Source organism: Mercenaria mercenaria, chromosome 17, assembly GCF_021730395.1.
Source record: "Mercenaria mercenaria strain notata chromosome 17, MADL_Memer_1, whole genome shotgun sequence".
Lineage (NCBI taxonomy): Eukaryota > Metazoa > Mollusca > Bivalvia > Venerida > Veneridae > Mercenaria > Mercenaria mercenaria.
In genome coordinates this window covers 27,309,058-27,332,561 of record NC_069377.1, presented here as the reverse complement: position 1 = coordinate 27,332,561, position 23,504 = coordinate 27,309,058, and the positions used below count along the sequence as shown (strand labels likewise).

Sequence of the window (23,504 nt, the reverse complement as noted above, 5' to 3'; positions counted from 1 at the left end):
AGTAGTAGTAGTAGAAGAAGAAGAAGAAGTACATGTAGTAATAGCAATAGAAGTAGCGGCACCAGTAGTAGTAGTACAATCAAAATGTTAACTATTGGCAATGGAGAGTATTAGAGTTGTAGATCTAGTAAAATTGTCCGTTAGGTTTGGTGGGGATCACTTTTTAATAGATATTATCGTCGAAAGTCTTTTTAGGAGCCGGTGTTTTACACGGAAAGTGTAACTTTTTTAAATAGAATAATGTCCGGGAATCGACATTGTATGAGAGTTCGAATGTAGTAATTTCGGCAGTGAGTATTTTACATGGAAGGAGTCACTTTTTCTATAGAATAATAACCGGGGTCGTTATTCTATGAGATTCGAAGGGAGTCATCTTTAGGGAGTCAGTATTTTACTTGGAGGGGTCAGTTTTTCTATAGAATAATGACCGGGGGGTCGTTATTCTATAGAGTCTTCAAAGGGAGTCTGTTTTTTATAAGGGGAGTCAATATTTTACAGGAAAGGAGTCACATTTTCTATAGAATAATGACCGGGGGGTCGTTATTCTATGGGGGTCGAAATACTTCATTACACCGGCATTGATAATTCTTTCTTCAGAATAGGTTGATCCAACGAAAACTGTTTTAGGTCGGCTGGTTTACAAAATGTTAGCCCCCATCCCCTCCCCCCCCCCCCCCCCACCCCCAATCTGAAAATGCTCCCTACGTGCCTGTGCTGAACAATCGTTCCTGTAACTAAAGACACGAAATACAATTTTAAATAGAATATAAGCATCTCATTCATTAAGTAAAAAAAAAAAAAAACATACAAAAAGATATAAAAAACAACATTATCCCCTGCTTGTTTAAATTTCATTAGTCAAACATCAAAATATTAAAGAAAGCTCCTATAAAACTCGATCTGGTTAGACCACAATTAGAGTATACCTCTACGGTATGGTTAGTCTAAATAATAGGACGTTTCCAGACAGCGTGATAACTTATGACTTTCGCTGTCTCCGTTAGAGGGATGACAACTATAAAATATCAGATCATAAAATGAGTCATCCACTGATAAGCCAAATGAGTAAGAATACGTTATGGTCACCACAAACACAGAGAAACCTACACAAAATAAAAATGGTTCAAAGAAGAGCAGCCAGGTGGGTAAAGGGTCAATATTCAAACCATGTTAGTGTAACAAACATGTTAAATGATCTAAGATGGCAGACACTCTAGGACAGACGGACAATAGCTAGACTGTTCATGTTCTTCAAAATCGTTCATGGCTATGTAGCTATTTCAATCCCTCCGTATCTAGTACAGCCTAGACGAACTCGTCATATGTACGACCATTCCCTCAGGCAGATACATAATGAACAGAAAATTAATGCTTTCAAGTTCTCCTTCTTTCCATACACCGTTACCATATGGAATCAACTGCCACCCCTGATCGTTAAACAGCCTGATCCTGAACATTTCAGATAGGCTGTTAAGGCGTAAAAAAAAAATGTTTGTTTCCGGTATCCCGACCTACCCTAAATTTTTCGCCCGACCCTAAATGTTTTTATGGCCTTGGAGAATTTTATTTTTTTCAACTTTTTAACAAAATGATGCAAAACTGCACCTTTTATGCTTTAAACATGACCAGTGATGTTACAAATCAACTAACTGATGCTCTAAAGGCATAACCCACTTATTTGTAATCATTTTTTGACAAAAAAATAATTTCCGAGAAGTCTCCCTTAATAAAAAAAAATTTCCAAAAAAAAAAAAAATTCCGTCTTACCTACGCTAATTTTTTTGAGCATGTTGCCGGAAACAAAGAATTTTTTTTAGGTCTAAAGCATCGCACTTCTTCTAAATGACCACAACCTTTTTTATCCTTATTTTACTCTTGTTAATATAGTTTTATCTTGCACTATCTTCTTTTGACTTACGGCTTACTGTCATTCTTTTAACTTTTATTCTGGCACAGACGTGCACCTGCTAGTTATACTCGAAAGGGGCGTCAAGTAGGACAGACAGACAGACACGCACGAACGCACGCACGCACACACGCAAATACATACATTAGATCGATCTACCTTTTCTGTGTGGTTAAAGGGGTCAGAGAGCGATATAAAAAAAACAACAGCTGTCGGAGGACAGCAACGTACGCTCGACCATTCAACAACCTTATTTTTTAGCAGGTGAGTTTTTCTGATCGCGCGGTGTCCGGCGTCCGTCGTCCGTCGTCTGTCGTCTGTCTGTCGTCCGTCAACATTTAGCTTGTGTATGCGATAGAGGCTGTATTTTTCAACTGATCTTCATGAATTTTGGTCAGAATGATTATCTTGATGAAATCTAGGCCGAGTTCGAAAATGGGTCATCTCGGGTCAGAAACTAGGTCACTAGGTCAAATCAAGGAAAAACCTTGTGTATGCGATAGAGGCTGTATTTTTCAATTGATCTTCATGAATTTTTGTCAGAATGATTACCTTATGAAATCTAGGCCAAGTTTGAAAATGGGTCACCTGAGGTTAAAAACTAGGTCACTAAGTCAAATCAAGGAAAAACCTTGTGTATGCGATAGAGGCTGTATTTTTAATTTTATCTTATGAATTTTGGTCAGAATGATTATCTTGATGAAATCTAGGCTGAATTCGAAAATGTGTCATCTGGGATCAAAAACTATGTCACTAGGTCAAATCAAGGAAAAACCTTGTGTATGCGATAGAGGCTGTATTTTTCAACCGATCTTCATGAAATTTTGTCAGAATAATAACCTTGATGAAATCTAGGCCAGTTTTGAAAATGGGTCATCTGGGGTCAAAAACTAGGTCACTAGGTCAAATCAAAGAAAAAACTTTGTGTATGCGATAGAGGCTGTATTTTTTAATTGATCTTCATGAATTTTGGTCAGAATGATTGCCTTGATAAAATCTAGGTCAAGTTTGAATATGGGTCATCGGGGATCAAAAACTAGGTCACTAGGTCAAATCAAAGAAAAAGGTTTTGTATGCGATAGAGGCTGTATTTTTTAATCGAGGTTGATGAAATTTAGTCAGGATGATTGCCTTCATCAAATCTAGGTCAGATTCAAATATAGGTCATCTTAGCTCAAAAACTTGGTCACTAGGTCAAATTGAAGACAATGATTGTTTACACTTAAGAGGCCACATTTTTGATCCAATCTAAATGAAAATTGGTCAGAATATTTGTTTCCATGAAATCACTATGTCAAACATGTTTACACTGTTATGGTATGTTTATCAGGTGAGCGACCTAGGGCCATCTTGGCCCTCTTGATTTGGGTTTTACCGACACATGATATGTCATATGGCGAAATTCCAGCTTTAATAGTGGAGGAAGACCCCAGGTGTCCCTCCCTGCATTATTTCATCACGAGCGGGCACCTGGGTAGAACCACCGACCTTCCGTAAGCCAGATGGATGGCTTCCTCACATGAAGAATTCAACGCCCTGTCAATTAAATGAATACAAAAGTCGAAAAAGGGGCATAATTTTGTAAAAATGCAAACAGGGTTATGGAACCTACACAGTGCTTATCAGCCCATGATAGTGGACAAGCATGTGAAGTGTCAATCCATTCCCGTAAGTGGATACTGAGATACCAACTTACATACAAAAACTTAACCAAAAACTGCTTAGTCGAAAAATCGGCATAATTTTGAAAAAATGTAAAGTAGAGTTATGGGACCTGCTTAGTGCATGTAAGATTATGACAGTGAACAAGGTGTGAAGTTTCAATCCATTCCCATTAGCGGGTACTGAGAAACCAGCTTACATACAAAGACTTAACCAAAAACTGCTATGTCGAAAAAGGGGTATAATTTTGAAAAAATGAAGAGTTATGGGACCTGCACAGTGCATGTTAAATCATGACAGTGAACAAGTGTGTGAAGTTTCAATCCATTCCCATAAATGGATACTGAGATACCAGCTTACATACAAAAACTTAATCAAAAACTGCCAAGTCGAAAAAAGGGCATGATTTTGAAAAAATGCAAAATAGAATTATGGGACCTGCTTAGTGCATGTCAGATCATGACAGTGAACAAGTGTGTGAAGTTTCAATCCATACTGAGACACCAGCTTACATACAAAACCTTAACCAAGTCGAAAAAGGCGAGTAATTTTGTAAAAAAGGAAAATAGAGTTATGAAACCTGTGCAATGTAAGTCAGTTTATCACAGTGAGTAAGTGTGTGAAGTTACAATACATTCCCACAAGTGGTTACTATTCAACTTACATACGAAAACATAACCAAATCGGGACGCCGACGCCGACGTCGACGCACGGGCGAGTCCAATAGCTCACTATAAAAAACTGTGCACTTTATACTTCTTTGATGGGAATGTAGTAATAGGCCTAGTACACACTGTCTTTTGCGAGTGAGAACTGGGTACGAGGGGTGATGTGGGAAGTGTGATACTTTGGCCGTGCATGTGGAGCAAACAAATTTTCTTTCTTTTTATTCCTGGTTTGACTAATTTTATAGTTCCGTACTAGTGAAAAATATAGTTAACATTTTATCACCGTGAAAATACCGGTTATTAGTACATTTTACTCTGTTGTTCCTAAAATTCACTTAAAAGATCTGACACACTTGAATTTAATATCATCATTGCTATTTTTGCCGTTTTTTATTATTTTGTTAGTATTTATATGTTGCTTTTGTTAGATGCCCTTAAAGGGCCTTTACTTTATCAAACTTGAAAGACGTAAATGACAAGAAACGCGGGATGTAAGTAAAATAAAGGAATAGGAATTTAACTGAATGTTAAAGAGAAAACCACCTATAAATTACTCTACTGAATTCACAGATATGAAAACATGAAAAAAGATTGAACATGTACGTAACAACTTTCCGATCATCAAATGTCAAAAAGAAAACCCAAATGTGAATCAAGAGCTTCATTCCCATTTTATGGACTGACAACATGGTAATTGTATACCCCAAGTATGATAGCCTCGTACTCGAATGTGATATTTATATGCCGAACAAGGAAGTATCAAGAGAGAGAAAGAGATTTTTTCTCTATGAAAAGATCAGCAGACCTGTGGAAGGCGGTGCTAAGTCACTGTGATCTGCTTAGTAACAATTCTGTACAGGTCATAAAATCTTTTTGGAATTTCAGCTACCTAGTTGCCAGCCTCAAGCGATGGCAGTGCCGGGAAGTAAACTGACCGACTTTCTTGGATTAGTGTCCAGTTGCTCAGAGGACCACAGCTGTGACCCATGTTTAACTATCGGTCAGCATATCAAAGCTCATGGATTTTGTGTAAACTGTCGGGAATATTTATGCAACGATTGCTTTGAATGCCACCAGCGGACACAATCCTCTAATGATCATGAACTTGTTGACAAGAATTATACGGATGAACGATCATTTTCGAGAATACGTCCAAGCGATTGCACTGACAAGTGCCATCTACACAAGGAGGAATTTATAAAATTCTTTTGCAAGCATCATGAAGAATTTGGTTGTACAGACTGCTTGACTATGAGTCATATAACATGTGACCTTGAGTATATACCAGATAAATGTGCTGGGATAAAGGAAAGTGATGAATGCAGACAGGTAATGCGAGAATTGGATCGGAAACAGAAAGAAGAAGACGAGAATATTATTCAACAGGCAAATATTCAAAACAGTCCAGTCGATTCGTCCGATGAAAACGCTACAGAAGAAATAATTTATAGCAGGAAAGGGATAGATGATCAATTGGATAAAAACCAGAAGCAAATGGAACTTCCTTGTGATGAAAGGAAGTCTACCGAAATAAAAAAAATACAGACAGTAAATGAAACCTGTACAAGCGTTGCTTCAGACGTGGATGGTGAAGAAGTTTTAGAAGAAAAGAATGTCAGCTATGGGTTTGGGCGCAGCAAAGATCTACAAAACACGCTGTCGATAGTAGATGACTTTTGGACCCATGATGCCCAAAACACTGATTTACCAGGAAAGAAGAAACGTTCTAACAGACTGACTTTAATTCGTAAAATCAAAGTTAAAACAAAGTCAAATGAATATCCATTTTCGTTTACAGGATGTGCTGTTCTGAACAGGAACAAAGTTCTGTTAACTGATTACAACAATCGCAAACTTATTGTCGTGGATACAGAGAGAGAAGTTAGAATAGAGAAGAAACCACTAGTCTCGGACCCGTGGGATATTGCCGTGCTACCACAGGACCAGGTTGCTGTTACAATGCCTTTCGAGAAGGAGATTCTTGTAATGTCAACAGCTGGTAAGCTGACACCTGTCCGCAAGATTAAAGTGAAAGGAGAATGTTACGGTATAACGTATGGTGAGGACCACCTTTACGTTGCCTGCAATCCTGCCAGCGTACTTTCAATGGATGTTCAAGGAAATGATCAGGTGAATATTTTCCAAAAGAGGGAAAGGTATGAAAATCACAAAGATCTTCATTATTGTGTGTTAAGTGATGACTGTAGTACAATCTATCTCAGTTCATATACTTCTCACTCTGTACTGAGGTTAACACTAACGGGCGAATTATTGTCCATATTCAATCATGGCGATTTAAAAGAACCAGAAGGAATGGTATTATTAGATGATGGATCATTGATGGTATGCAGCTATAGAAAACATGCAATTCTACGTATTTCCGGAGACCTGAAACACTGTCAGGATGTACCTACAGTAGACAACCCACAATCCATATGCTACAATCATCATCGACAAGAGGTATATGTTGGTACGTTTAACAGTAAGCGGCTTTTGGTTTTCAGTCTGAAATAACATTGCTCAAATAAACAGAATGTGTTTCCAGCCACAGAAATATCAAACTATTTTATAGATCTTTGTTCCCCCAGCTTTCGTTCTCTTTCATTGATTCTTTACTAACATTGTATTTTATGATTATTCCAAATTAGGACTATTGGAATGTCTTTCTAAGCGGTATTTAGACTATAAGGATCGTACATGCCTATCCATGTAAGACGGGTTTTTCCCACGACCTAAGGGCCAGTGTGGAATTAGCGTTAGTGAAAGACAGCATATCTATCCCTGGTGTACTCGGACAAATGTATACTTTCCCTGCTAGACAAGAATTAAGATTGCAGATTTCGTTGCTGGTAATTTTACTTGTTTGAAGCTCTAGATCTGGCTACGCCTTTGTTGTGCCATACGCTTATAAAAAACTTGTTATAAACTTGTTTGTTTGACATATCTTTTATTGATATCATTTATATTTTGAATGGCGTAGGGATAATGTGTTTGTTATTTACTTAAAATATATCATGTTAGAGTATAACTAGTTGCGTACAAATCATAGAACATATATTTTTTCCTCTCTGAATGTAATTAAGAAACGAAATGATTTTTTTTCGGTGTTCATGGGAAATGACCGACAGAATCGGATCGGCAAATCCATGAATCGCGCTAGCGAATAATGTTTAATTTGCCGATCCTATTCTGTCGTTCATTTCGCATGAACAACGAATAAAATAGTTTCATTTCTTATATTTACATTATATTTCCTTTCCATTTTTAAACAAGATAATATTATAAATTGTACATATTTTATGGCATTTAACATTAAATTCAGCTTCCCGGCCATTCTGTTCACAAGTCGGAACAATTGCGACGTCATCTAAGGAACGTTCTCCCTGACTATACGCGGATGTCGTCAAAACAGCGGTCGGTTATCACTAAGCAGCGATGGCGTAACTTTCGCGTCTTTCCTTTTACTGTTCATACGAAATGAACGTCATAATTTTCAATGGAAAAGAATAGGGCGAATGTAAATATTGGTCTTTTGAGTGTTCACATTGTTATACAATTTGTTTTTATTATATTTTTTGTTATATTCTATTTCTTTTATTAGAAATATTTGTTTTGATGCAGACATAGTGTGGGGAATCACGTCACTTAAAATGAAGACATGCATGAAAACATTGCCTACACTTTCTCCCGCTTCTGCAGGAAAATCAAGATATTTCATATTGATAAACATTGTGTTAGATATTAACATTTGTGGGAAGTTTTGTAAGAAGAGCACTACTTTTTTTATTTATTGGCACATATGATTTTGTTTTAGAAAATGTGCTCGGCCGACAGAGAGAAAATGAAAAAAGCAACAGTATATATTTGATTTTTTGAAAGCAGTGAATGTACAAATGTCGTTACCTTGTATTATTATTTTTTCATCATACAACATAAGGCAAACGAAAGATCTTTTGTTTTAAAACTTCCAGCAATACAAATTTACATGTCACTACAGAATTAGTTTTCAATTTCAAATTTTTGATTTTTTTCTTTGTGAAGCGTTCAGCACGGGTGGTAAACGCGCAATCCAATTCCCACTGGGAATACGCTTAAAATCGGTTGCGCGGCCTCCGGTGCTGGTGTTGCGCATCAATATATACAAAATTGAGGTAGGTGGGTTTTTGTTTTTGTAAATAATGACACATTTACGAGTGTTTTCGAAAAAAGCAAAATGCTATTCGACACAAAAATGAACAAAGATCATATGTTTGAAATACCAAATTATTAATTTAAGAATCTGCCCTGATATCACGAAAACTCTGCTGGCTGTAACTGTCAAAAAGTATGGAATCGCGTAAAAAGCTAATTTTCTAACTTCTGTGCCTTTTTTCCGGAAATGTGACGCTTCTAATGATCAAACACGTGTAAAACAGTCACGAATATTACATACACTTGAATTAAATGTTGCTTTTGTGGGAAAGATTGGCAAAAAATAAAAAAAACAATCGGGAATGGGGTTGCGCCCCGGGAATGGCGCGTATACATTATATACATTATGATGTATACCTGATGATTTTTTGTCAATTATGTCCCCGTAAGCAGGATTTGAAGCAAATGATTTTGATATCCGTTACTTCGTAACAGTTGAGTTATCATAAAAAGCATCAAATGTCCTCAGATTAGGCATATGAAGTCAGAAACTGCTATTTTTGTTGGTTTCATACTTTTTTCACGCTTCGTGTCGCCAGAATTTTCGTGACAATAGAGCCGAATCATAAATTACAAACCAGATATTTTACATATATGATGTATCATCATATTTGTGTCGTATAGCGTTTTCCTTTTTTCGAGAAAAATTATTCTTGTCTCATACTAAGCAAAATCATAACTTCACATACCTTAATTTCGTCTTTTTTTACGCGCAACACCAGCACCGGACGTCGCGCAACCCATTTTAAGCGTATTCCCAGCGGGAACTGGATTGCGCGTTTACCACGTGTCAGTTAAAGTATAGGGCGAAACAATTTTTTTATTTCTTATTTTCTGCTGCAAATATCTATGGACAGCATATTTTCTGTGGATATCGTTTGTGTGTGTGTGTGTGTGTGTGTGTGTGTGTGTGTGTGTGTGTTAAGATAGCGCTGGCAGGTTTCCCTCATGCAAAGATTATTGTATACATGCCATAACTAAACGCTGTAACCTTGTTCACAAACTGGCGATGGGCAGGATATTTCATTCCCTTCACCTAGTGATAAGAACTATAATTAGGTTTGTTTTATGTGTTGAGTGATGTAAAACAAAAAAATGTTGACAAAAATGTATAGATTCATAAACTTTCATAAGATAAAAGCCTTGAACGATTTTAGCGAACAGAATTCCGCAATGTCTTACACGTCACCTTAATTATGGTAAATGTAATCAAGAATGGCCGTAGAAACATGTGCTGATGAAAGACGCATAGGATACCTAGATTTATTTATTTGAGAAATAAGTATATCTTGTTTGTAAATAAAAAAGATAAATCATATTTGTATATGTATTCTCATAACAGTATATACATAATAATTTGCATCAAAACCCCCCTGGCGCAAGCTCTAATTTTAAAGGCAGTGAATTTCGTTACAGTATACGGCCAGCATTGATGCTAAGCACAAAGCTTGTACATATTTCCGTTGCGTCAAAACGTCACTGATTTTGACTGGGATAACGCATGATTTTTCGTGTTGTAACATCTGCAGAACCCCGAGGGATTGGTTGGTACCCGAGCCCGTTAGGGCGAGGGTACCAACGTATCCCGAGGGATTCTGCAAATATTATAACACGAAATGAACATTCGCTAACGCTATTCTAGCATAAAACACGTAAAAACTGATAAATGGATACAATGTCTCTCAATGTCATTAATTTTCCACGAAATGCTCGGGAATGTCTGGGTTGTTTCTTTACGTTGACGTCATTTCGTTTTGAATTATCCGCTCTGGGGCCGAATGACGTTTACGCTTTGCCACGAATCGCGCATATATAAAAAGGTGTTATAACAGCACGCGATCGCGAGAATCTCTCTGTTAACACATGTTTTCTCTCCTGTTAAAACACCCTCGAAAAGTGACAAGAACAGCAGTTTTATGCTAGAATCTCTTAACGTGATTGCGATCATAATTAACTTCAGTTGGTTGCAGGTAATCTGTAGAATTATGAAGCTAAACTTATACAATCAATACCCTTATTGTCTTGACATTTAGTGAAACTGAGATTCCAATAAAATGCAACCAATTTTATGCTCAATTATTACCAAAAAAAAAAAAATAAAGAAAAAAAAAAACAAAAAAAAACGCGTTTTAATAAACCAACACAATAAGAGCATTTTATACCAATTTTAACACATAAATCGTTTGCGCATTTTAATAATAAAAGTAATAAGATGATATCTAGATATTATATCAATGCAATAGATCTTTTAAAAATATAAAAAGCCGCCAGGTTTTTTTTTATATGAATGCTTGATTTTAAGTTCAGTAGATTATTTTAAAATATTCAAATGCTGGTCTTCATTCAGCTGCAAAGTGAATAAAGTATAGCTGGTACCGGGATAGGTCGGTGTTCTATCTCCATATTTATCATAATAACCCTCCCCCATATGACAATAGTCCCCCCTTCATGCACCCCCCGTGATTCTTGCCTGGTACTATACTTGGTTATCCGAATGAATTAGTCAAGTCTGCATCCGGTCTTTTGTAGCCGCCGCTACGGTAATATATTTGTAGAGTAAATCAACCCAATTTTAAATCCGAAACAGATTTATAAGGATAAGAAAAATAATTTTGCGCATTTTTATTTTATTTACATGAAGCAAGTATTATTAAACAAACAATAAAATTCATTTTACTTTTGTGGAAATTACGCGACAATTGATGACTTGTGACAAAAATATGGACAAAGAATGATATGTTATAATTACCAAAAACGAACGCATTTTAGTAAATATCATTTACATGTTAATGAGACAAATAATATGTCAAATATTGAAAGTATTGATATTCTATGCTTATAGTTTTCTAAAACTATCTTCTTTTCAAGTGTCATAATGTATGTTTTCTTTGCACTTCATGGTGACTTGTAGGCTCATATTGGACCGAGTGTGTTTAATTGTTAAATATTGATATGTTTAAATGTTCATACAGCTCACTTTAATGAAAATAAATCTTATCATATCTTATACTAACAATTATTTGAAAACTTCACACAAATTAAAGAGTTTGGACTATACCATATAAATTACCTTTGTGACACTACTTTTACAATCTTACGAGGGATGTTCGAAATGAATTGCTTATTTCTATCTGGAGACTTCAAATTTCAAGTTAGCCCAAAAGGGCTCATTTCATGCCCTCGAAGTACTCCCCGTAGCTAGAAATGCAAAGTTTCAGCCGATGTATCCACTTCTTGAAGGCGTCACGGTACGCTGATTTGGGCACAGTAATAAGGTACTGATGAATGGCAGATCCAAGTGCCTGTCGGGACTGGTATTTCCGCCCAGCAAGGAATGATTTCAATTTCGGAAACAAAAAGAAATCACATGGGGCAGGGTCTGGGGAATACGGGGGATGAGGCAAAACAGTTACTTTTTCTTTCTTCAAAAACGCCATAACTATTGCGGAGGTATGAGCGGGGGCATTGTCATGTAGAAGACGGACATGTTTAAAACCAGTGGCAGGGCGTCGTTTCTGATAATATTTTTTCAGTTTCTTCAATACTACGTCTTTGTAGTACTTTCCGGTGATGCTTTTGCCCTTTTTCACCGGCACTTTTATTGCGACTCCTTCACCAGAGAAGAAGATTGCATACAAAACCTTCTTTGCACTCAAAGAACGTTTGGCAATTATTGGGCGTTTGCTGTGTTTAGTGGCCCAGATCTTATTGCTAACCTTTCTGACGGGGTCAAAATAATGGACCCAGGTTTCATCACCTGTGACAACATTGGCAAACTGCTTTTTGTCATATTTTGGAAACATTTGAAGCAGCTTTTTGGCCACTTTAACCCGTTGCCTCTTTTGCTCATCAGTCAACAGATGTGGCACCCATCTAGCAGGAATCCTTCTGACTTTCAAATGCTTCTTCAAAATAAGGTGAACCGTTGATAGTGATATGCCTACCTTTCGTGCAATATCACGAACTGTAAATCTGGCATCTCCTTCAATGATCTCTATTTTGGAAACGATTTCTTTACGAGATGCAGATTTTGGGCTACCTGATTTCGGTGCATTTTTGATGGACTCTACACCAGACTCAAATTTCTTTTTCCACCGCCGAACTGTGTCATAAGACACACAAGAAGGTCCATAAGCAGTAGAAAGTTCAGTCATCAGCTGCTTCAAAGAACAACCAAGTTTTGAGCGAGCTTTGATGTAAGCCCGTATTTCATCTTTCTTGTCGACGCTTGTACCAACCATTTTTACTACAGTGGTCAATGATTGCGTGTATTCAAATGGCAAATTTTATGTCTTACACTTAGTCTAACATGTACATTTATACACCGTTGTGTAGGTATTGAATAACCCTATACAGATAGGTATTGGTTTTTATCGTGCCCCACGTGGATATCGAGCTAGAGGACAATAAGCAATTCATATCGAACACTCCTCGTATTTGTATTTCTTTATGTGACATCGTCAGTTTCTTTTTTTGTAATATAAAAAGCGGAAAGCACGTTATCAAGCGAATGTGTACAGCTTGCAGTCGCTTGGCTTCGTAATTGTTACCAGAAACAAAAGAAACTCGATGCCTGATGTACAAAAATTGCTATGCATGACGGGCGATTTTCCTTGTCATTGCTTGATAAAGGTTTTGATGACATAGTTATTGTGTTTGATTTTACTTACCTTGTTAATAAACATTTTGACTTTTCTCTGTCAGTTTCTCTATACAAAATGTAATATATCTTTTGAATCCTTCCTTCCATCACACTTTTCCACAACAGCTTGCTACAGGTAAAACCTGGCAATGAGAGTTTGATGTGGTAATAGTTTAGGCAGTGGCTAATTAAGGAACTGTACACTTCTGAGGTGCAGTTAATATGTGTGAGCTACCAATAACATAAAAAACATGAACCATTTTGTTTTGTGAAAATGTCATTTTATTTTAAATGACGAAAAAAAAAAACAACTATATCTTTTTATATAGCGGTAGCATCAAAAGTAAAAGTTTAATACTGTTACAAAACCGATAAACCAATAAGAGCTCCACACATAGATGGGTAATACTAAATCGCCACAAGCAACTCAAGCATATGTCTAAATAAAATCTGTATTTTGTGTAGTATCTTACTCCAGGAACATAAATGTATCCATAGCCATGTATGTTATTCTATTCAAATAAAGTCATTATAAATTTGACCGATTTAAATTCAGACACCTAAAACCAATCTTTCGTCTGAAAAAGAAATATACACCCTTGAACGTACACTGATAGCTGGGCCAATGTAGGTAATGATACCCGCAAATAGGATGCAACTAACCATTTTTGCGGCGGGCCGCTTGCGGCCTCTGCCGCTTAGTTAACACTCACAGTTTCAAAGTGTGTCATCGCGCGGAAGATCGAAAATTGGAGACAATCCGAATAACACATCAAATTGAAGCGTAATAATTCTTGTAAAACGGATAGTTTAATGAGAAGAAGGGTTAGTGGTTACTGCGTGATGATTTATAAAGTATTTATATCTTGTATGGTAAACCTGTTTTATACAGTAATAAACCCGTCAAACTAGTTCAATAATAGAACTATTTGACTTCGCGGAATGTCATTGGACAAAACCAAACAACACACTGTGACAAAATAGTCCACATTTTCATTGTTATTACACCGTAAAAATGCATTTGATGAAGTTTGTATATTATCGTACTTTCGTGCATTTTAATAAGAATAAAGAAGAAAATCCAGGCGAATGATATTTTTTTGTTTTAATAGGTATTACCGGACTTATTTAATTATATATTGTTGTTTATGACGCCATCTTGTTTTTGTGAATGAAACAACAACAACAACTTCTAAAGGACATATCTGTTTATGCGGTGATTTTTTTTTTATGAAACGAGCTTTTAATAGGAACGTGAGACCGTGTCAAGGTGTCACTAATATATAGCGTATGCCTGCCGTATTTGCAGTTACCACAAAATAGTTTTTATAACGGAAACGTTCGAAGAAGCGGAAAATGACTCGGATATCGCTTTGTATCAACTTATACGGAAGATAACAGTATCAACTTGTAAGGTAGCACGTCATGTGGTACATTTAAGCTCCGCCTTATAGTGTATGAGGACGGAGGTATATTTCGGCCCATCATGTAATTCTGCGGTACATTGTTAAAAAAAAATTGTAAACATATTTTTTTTATGATTTGATAAAGGATCTGATAATGGAAACAAAACATTTGCAACTGTATTAGATTAAAATATTTATTTTGGGTGAAATACATTTGTCTTACAATTAAACATCAAATATCAATTTTCTTCAAATTAACTCCACAGCCTTAAGACTCAAATGATTTGAAAGGGTAGGAATATATGTGTGAACTAGACCATGTAGAACAAACGTTTAAACATACGAGACAGACCGCCTTAGGGGTTGAGAACGAATAGAAAGGTGTGTGTTGTGTGCTCGTGGGTGGTATGTGCCACCTAATCTTTGGTTTCACACAAGCGATTATGTACTGTTCAGATATGTTCCAGATTGCTTTATTTCACGGAAATCAGGGACCGTTTTAGTTATGTGTGGCTTTTTCGTTTAAAGACTTACGTGGCAAGGCTTGTGTAGCGCATTACTTAAAGGTTAATGCGCCATAATGTCTAATTAATAACTACAAGTAAACTATTTACAAACTGCAAATATTGGACAGTCTTTTGTCGGCGTATCTGTTCTGAAAGCTGGTATGTAATCATTCATGTACCAGCTAAAATGGTAACACTTGACAATATTTCATTCGATTCCTCTCTTAAATGTGGATTTAACAAGAAACTGGACGTGTAATTAATTTTTAAAACTATCACACCATATGTTATGTTATGAAATCTTTGTAGCAAATTTGCCTTAAAGGTTGAACTTCTAAGGTCATCAGTAACAATAGCTTAATAGTAAAAATTATCACGATCTTCATGTTTCGCGCACACAGCATTGATTTAACATCAAAGCTGAACTATGGATAGAGGACATGACTTCCAAGATCAATGCAAGCGTTTGTACATTCAGTTCAGCTTATCTGCCTTAAAGGTTGATACGTACTATGCATCCATTATGTTTAAAGTAGGGGGAAGGTGCCTGTTTTACTCAACAATCTGAATTTTTACAGCATAATGTCTAATTTTATTCGAAAAGTATCAAATCTTCTGACTGAAATCTTTATAACAAATCTGACTGAAGGTTGATACCCAAAATGCATAATATTACGTATAAATGTAAGTTCTGCTCAACAACCTTGATATTAATAGCAGAAAGGGTAATAATTTCAAAAATGATTTCAACATGTTTGACACTAACCGTATAAAATATTTGTCGCAAATCTCCCTTAAAGGTTCCTACGCCATTTTGCATAAAACTACGGTTCAAGGCAATGTGTCATGTCTTCTTCATTTTTACGAACAATCTTGTTTGCACCAGTAAACGCTTCAACGTAGCAGAGAAAAAGCATTAGCATATCAATGCCCAACGTTAGGTCTGTTTAGCATTATTTAACCGTTATCGGTGTACTTTCCGTATAGTTGATACGCCATAAAACATCATAGAGACGAAATTTGTTTTAGCCAATCTTGCGCCTTGTTGGTCGTAATTTAAAACAAAATATCTAGTTTAGCAGACAAACGTTTAACAGTTGAGAAATAAAAATCACTAGTATAGATGTGTGGCATAATTACGTACAGGTGATATTACCGTATAGGTTTGATACGCCATTTGAGACGCCAGAAGTTCAGATGAAGACGTATCAGCAAAATTCCGCTCTTTGATTCAGTTTAACTTAAAATATATACTTTTAATACCCAAAACGTTGTGAACATGAGAAAAAATATCTAGTACAGGCATATCTACCGTATAGGTGATACCTGACTTATAGGTGATACGCCCATAATACGTCAAGATGAAGACTACAGTAGCCAAACTTCCGCGGTTTGCCTTTCGTTTAACTGAAATATCTTAATTTATGTAGCAAAACATTCGTCATAGCAGAAAAATAAAATAGTATAGCCTTTTTACAGCATATCTACGTATCGGTTGATAACCTACCGTATAAGTTTGATATCTTCCGTATAGGGTTGATACGCGATTTTACGTCTAGAGAGCCTTTTATGTCAAATTGGAAGCTGTTTGGACTTAGTAGAACTTAAGATTCTTAACTTATGCCAGAAGGGGACCTCGTGGCCGAGGGGTTAAGGTCGCTGACTTCAAATCACTTGTCCCTCCATCGATGTGGGTTCGAGCCTCACATTCGGGGCGTTGACGTTGAATTCTTCAGTGAGGAAGCACCAGCTGGCTACGGAAGGTCGGTGGTTCTACCAGTGCCCGCTGTGATGAAATCATGCACGGAGGAGGGGCACCTGGGGTCTTCCTCCACCATTAAAAAAAACTGGAAAGTCGCCATATGACCGATAATGTGTCGGGGCGACGTTTTAAATCAAAAAAATAAAAAAAAATAAATAACTATGCAGAGGGAAAGAAACCAATTAAAAATTGCGGAAAAAAATATAGTAAGTCCATTATTGCCTATCACTTACAGGTGTTATGCACCGTATAGGTTGTACGCCATAAAACGTTAAAGGAGACTTTAGAGCAAATTTACGCTCTTTGATTTCAGTTTACTATCTTAAATATATACTTTTATGTACCAAACCGTTTGTGAACATGAGGAAAAATTATCTAGGTCCAGCATATATCTACCGTATAGGTTGATATATGCCTATAGGTGATACGCCATAAAACGTCAAGATGAAGACGTACAGTAGCCAAACTTTCGCGTTGCTTTCGTTTAACTGAAAAGCTTAATTTATGTAGCAAAAACATTTTCGTACATGCAGAAAATAAGATAGTATAGCATTTACCGCAGAACTTAAAGTTATAGGTTGATACCTACCGTAGAAGTGATATCTTCCGTAAGGTGATATGCGATTTATGCGTCTAAGGATGGGGGGCATTTTATGGTCCAAATTGCGTGTTTGTCTTAGAATAACTTAACTTCTGACACCTTATGCCAGCAAAAACATTGCAGAGAAAAATACTAGTGATGTGGTCTTTATGGATATCTACCGTATAGGTGATGCATACCGTAAAGGTTGAGTTGTCTACCGAATAGGGTGATAAGCCATAACACGTCTAGATTGAACACTTGAGTGGACAATTTGCGCTGTTTGTTTCAGTTAAATGAACTTATCTTATTCATGTAGAAAAAAACGTTTCAAACATAGTAGAAAATAACTAGCAGTATTTTTAGAACAATACCGTATAGGGTATATTTCAGTATAGGTTGATACGCGATTTTTTAAAAAGTCTAGAGGATTGCATGTTGTGCGTTCAAATTCGCTGCGTTTGTTTAAGAATTACTTAATTTCGTAACTTATGCAGCAAAAACATGAAGAAAAATAACGCGTGTGGTCTTTATGCCCATACTACCGTATGGTTGATGCCTATCGTAAAGGTTGATGTCTACCGTATAGGTTGATAAGTCCATAACACGTCCCAGTGAGCATTTAGTGGAAAATTTGCGCTGTTTGTCTTCAGTTAAAACTGAAACTATCTTAATTCATGATAGGAAAACGTTTCAAAATAGCAGAAAAAATAACAGTACAGGATGGATAGCACATCTACCGTATAGTTGAATCTTCCTATATGGTTGATACGCGATTATGCGTTTTCTGAGAGGAGCAGTTGTGGTCAAATTCGCGCTGTTTGCTTTAAGAATCCCTTAATTTCTTAACTTATGCAGCAAAACATAGCAGGAAAAGAACTAGTTGCGGTCTTTTGGGCATATTACCGTATTAGGTTGATGCCTACCGGAAAGGTGGTGTTACCGTATAGGTGATACGCCATAACACGTCCAGATTGAAGAATTTAGTGGAAAAAAATGCGCTGTTTGTCTTCCAGTTTAATGAACGATCTTAATTCATTTAGAAAAACACGTTGCAAAAACATAGCAAGAAAAAGAACTAGTACAGTATTTATAGCACATATACCGTATAGGTTGATACCTTTCGTATAGGGTGCTACGCGATTAACGTCAAGGATGACATTTTGTGGTCAAATTCGCGCTGTTTGTCTTTAGAAATATGGAATTTCGAGTATGAAGCAAATCATAGCAGAAAAAAATAATCTAGGCGGTCTTTAAGGCCATATCTACCGTATAGGTGATGGCCTACCGTAAAGGTTGATGTCTACCGTATAGGTTGATAAGCCAACCACGGGTCCAGATTGAAGACTTTAGTGGAAGAAAATGTGCGCTGTTTTCCTCACCGTCTCTAGTTTAACTGGGGTATACTATCGTTAATTCATGTAGGAAACGTTTTTAAACAAGCAGAGAAAAATAACTAGATACTTGTATTATAGCACATTACAGTATAGGTTGATATCTTCGTATAGGTTGATACGAGTTTAAAGTTTGCGAGGATGCATTTTGTGGTCAAATTCGCGTGTTGTCTTAAGAATCACCTCTAATTTCGTACATATGCAGCAAAAAATAGCAGAAAAGAACTAGTGTGTTCTTATGCCATATCTACCGTATAGGTTGTGCCTACCGTATAAGGTTGATGTCTACCGTATAGGTTGATAAGCCCATAACCGTCCAGATGAAGGACTTTAGTGGAAAAAAAATGCGCGGTTGGTTGTCTTCAGTTAACTGAACTATCCTAATTCATGTAGAAAAAGTTTAAAACATAGCAGAAAAATAACTAGTACAGTTTTTAGAACAAACTACCGTATGAGGTTGATATCTCGTATAGGTTGATACGCGATTGTAAAAGTATAGAGGATTGCATTTGGTGGTCAAATTAGCGGCTGCTGTTTGTATGGAATACTTAAATTCGAACTTCGTTGCAGCAAACATAGCAGAAAAATAACTAGTGCGGTTTATTTATGGCATATCTACCGTATAGGTTGATGCTACCGTTAAAAAAGGTTGAGTGTCTACCCGTATAGGTTGATAGCCATAACCGTTCCCCCCAGATGAAGACTTTAGTGGAAAAATTTGCGCTGTTTGTTTCAGTTAAATGAAACTATCTTAATTAATGTAAGAAAAACGTTTCAAAATAGCAGAAAAATAACTAGTACAGTATTATAGCCACATCTACCGGATAGGTTGATATCTTCCGTATAGGTTTGATACGCGATTAAACGTCTTCTAGAGGAGCATTTGTGGTCGAGTTCGCGCTGTTCGCCTTAGATTATTTAATTCTTAACTATGCAGCAAAACAATAAAACATTGCCGAAAAAATCTATGACAGTCTGTATGACCTATCGCCATACAGGTTGCGATCTACCGTTTAAGGTGATACGCCAGGAAAAAACGTCCAATGAAGCATGGATGCGTAATATTTGCGCGTTTGTTTGTCTTCAGCTACCCTAACTGTCTTAAAATAACCAGCAGAAACATTTTAAAAGTATGATAGCAAAGAAATTCGAATTTGTCCAGCGCTGAACAGTTTTGTGTCTACCTTAAAACCGTTTTTTTTTTAAGTTTAAAATGTTATATGGTCTTCTCAAAATTGTTTTAAAATAGGAAACACAGTCTCTACTTCGTAATTAAGAATTTGTAAACAGTCAAACGCCTCTATGTTTAGTTCTGAATTAAAGGCGTGATGCGTCATAGTTATTGCGGTCGTTCTTCTTTAATTTACCCAATAATGAAATACCTGTGTATGAGGTTGCGACATTTGTTCACCTAAAGTTTGGTTTCACACAAACAATTAGTGTATATTCATTAAGGAAGCTTTTCGTCATTTTAAAGAAGTTTGTTTATCTTAATATAAGTAAATGTCAATACAAAATTACACCAACCTAATTGAGACGGTTGATTGCTAATGTCACAGAATTTACACTTTTACACATGGACACGCTATTTTTCCCAAATGTTTTCCAAAATTAAAATGAAAAAGAAATCGGCACCCATCGGCAAAGTAGAAGTATAATGTAAACTATGTGCGGAAAATATTTCGGTAAATCTGTATTATATTATGACATTAATGACGCTTGATGCCGTGCAAGCCTTTGCCACTGGCTTCGGAATAATCTCATTTATATGCGATGTTAGAAAGAATTTGTCGTGTTTTCGTTGTCGTGTTCAGTGGGGCGACTGCACATAACTAATCGTCGATTTTAGTTTTTTCGTGTTTGGCCAGGGCGAAAACACTACAATACGAAACTCGACAAATAATGTATTTGTCGTGTTTTTCGTGTGGACGTGTTCGGGGCCGGACGAAAAACAACAACACGAAAACTTGACAAATGATGTACTTGGCGTTTTTTTCGTGTCGGCAGGGCGAAAACACGACAAATGAAAGGGCGCCGACACGACACAAATGTAGACCCGCCAACACGAAAAACTCGGCAGATAAATATGTTGTGTTGCTTCCCCCTTTAAAATGTAACGTAGAGTTTTCGCGTTAAAATTTGGTCATGCTTTCGCCCCGCCGAAAAGACAACACGAAAATTGTCAGAAATCAGCCACCATATGTTTAGATAAGCGGTCTTCTTTTGTGGTCTGAGCACTCTCCGTGTGTAATGAGTTTTTAGTGACAGATTTATAAAACACATGCTATATTATCACACAAACTCACAGAAAGGTGTGCTTTCAAATCAGATTGCTTATTAATCACATATACTTTGCTGGAATATAAACAGCCAAATACCCTAAAATGCCACCGTCTACTCGAATTATTCAGAGCCCTCACATACCTATATCACTGTATTGTTCCCTATTCGCCATGCTTCTGCAGGACCACCTTATTCAAATTTCAGAAGCTGTTAGCATGGCCGTCTGTCTGTCGTCGTACTGTCTGTCTGTTCGCCCGTCCGCACTAAGTTGTCGGCTTTCACAGGTCAAACTGCTGGCCGGGATTTGACCGCGAACTCAACAGGAGTGCTTGAACCAAGGAAGAATCGATGTGCTCTATCCCGACATGATCCGCTTCGCTGCCACAATTGGCCGCAAGAGCTAAAGGTGGAAAAAATAATTGTCTGGCTGCAGAGGTAAAAGTGCCGGATTTCGACGCGAAATTCACCGGAGAGTGATCAGTTACTAACCCAGTTGTAAAGATTATGGCACGTTCCGCTACGCTGCACCAAATATTCACCGAACGAAAATAGAAACCAAATCCGAATGCTTGCCGGACAAACATTGCGAATTTATAGAGAAATAAGAAGGATTCGATCTCCCTGCCGATACATAAAGAAAATGAAAAAAAGAGAAGATTTGATCAGATTGACCGTTTCGCAGAAAACAATGCATTATTAACAGCCTCGGTAGCATATGGTAGGGCGTCCGCTTCGAGGTGCGGGAGGTCGTGGGTGCGACCCCGGCCGGCCGCATACCCAAGGACGTAAAAAAATGCTACTAGCAGCTTCCTCGCTTTAGCGCTCAGCATTGAAGGGATAGTGGCAGAGGAATGGTCGCCCGGTTATGTCGTATAATGTGGATGGGTGGGTATCATTGCCACATGTCTACGGCGTGAATTCAGGGGGGCAGCATTAAAGTTGGTCATGTGCTCACGCTACCAAGTAGACACCGTCGTTTATATGACTGAAAAATTGTTGTAAAAGACGTTAAACCCGAAACACACCCCACACACACACACACACACGCACACACACACACAAACACACCCAATTGCATTATTAAAACAACGGATATCACACATAGTATTCATCCAAACTAAGATGGTTCTAAACTGGCCAAAGGTTGACTTCAGTCCCACCGTTTATTAGCCCATAATTATGTTCTAATTTTGTTATGCCCTTGTCCTTGGAGGTATGCTGCAGCATATTCGAAATATTTGGAATTGTAGCGTTTTTTAAAGTAGAACACAAGCAATTAAGATAACAAACAATAGTCATTGCCGAACATTGATATTACTTTGCTCTATGACAGGTTCAAGTATATTATATTAATTAATAATAATTATTTATATAATTATTCAGTGATTTATTTATTTATGTGTTTATATGATTGAGTTTAATTATCCCGGTAGAATTTTAGAATTAGGTAATGCGACGACTATTCCACGTTAACTGGATTGTAGAAGATCTCGGGATGCAATCGAGATATGGAGTTAGGCATAAAGCGAGCACTAGGTTGAACCAGCTGATTGAAAACGGAGTCCTCAAAAGGAAGAATACTACCTCCAAATGTGGGTTTTGAAACCCACATCGGTGACGAAACCCATTCGGACCCTAAACCACACGGGACGAAAGTGACTATATAATTATATTCTATATCAGATAAACATATTGACAGAGGTTTTATTTCTGAAGACCTTCACACAAATAGTACAGTTTCCAAATTATGCCCTTATTCTCGTACATTCGCATTTTTTTTTGTTGATTTAAGTAGACTTTATGATGGGGCTGTATGCTTATCTGTTTAAGACAAAAAAGTGTTAACTTTGAACTAACAGTTTCAGTAAAAATTACGCGTTTATGCTGTGCTCAACAGAGCACTAAACTATGTGCACATTTTGGAATTAGGCCTTCTTTGGACATGATGTCGCCGATCTGAATGAAAATCCGTCGGTGAAACAATATTACAGACATATGTATCTATATAAAAATCATGCGAATATAGGGATAAAGCATAGTTGTTGTCAGTTTGATCCTCAAATTTTTAAAAATTCGGCGCCAGTGTAAGGGGTTTCCATTTCCACTCTAAAAATAAAAATGTTCAAAAGTCGCCGTTTAAAAATGCTGCTCTTTTAAAATAAAGCAGTTTTGTATCAAAAAATTAATCAGTGTAGTCACTTTCCCGGCTGATAGCTTCTGACGCAAAAAAAATTAACATTTACTTGAATTTTTTTGGGGTCGAAACATCTTTTTGGGATATTGCTTTTTCGTACAAACGGAGGGACGCTTATTAACATTTTAGAAGACCGGAATCCCAATTTCTGGGGTCGTCGCCGCCCAGGGTTTAAAAAGGGAACCCATTTTTTTTTTTTGGTAGTATGGTTGTTTGGTCCCCTCGAAGTTACCGAGTGGTTCGACCCGATTTCGTCGTTTGGGACAAAATCGGAAACGATTCCCAATATGAAATAAGGCACTGCCTCAAT

At 37.0% G+C, this 23,504-nt stretch overlaps 1 protein-coding gene across 1 annotated transcript; it reads left to right on the top strand.

Annotated features, from left to right (window-relative positions):
• Positions 1–5,145: 5,145 nt before the first annotated feature.
• LOC128549938 (uncharacterized) lies at positions 5,146–6,750 on the top strand. Its single transcript, XM_053527728.1, has one exon. The coding sequence runs from the start codon at positions 5,146–5,148 to the stop codon at positions 6,748–6,750; it is 1,605 nt and encodes a 534-aa protein (XP_053383703.1).
• The last annotated feature ends 16,754 nt before the right edge of the window (positions 6,751–23,504 follow it).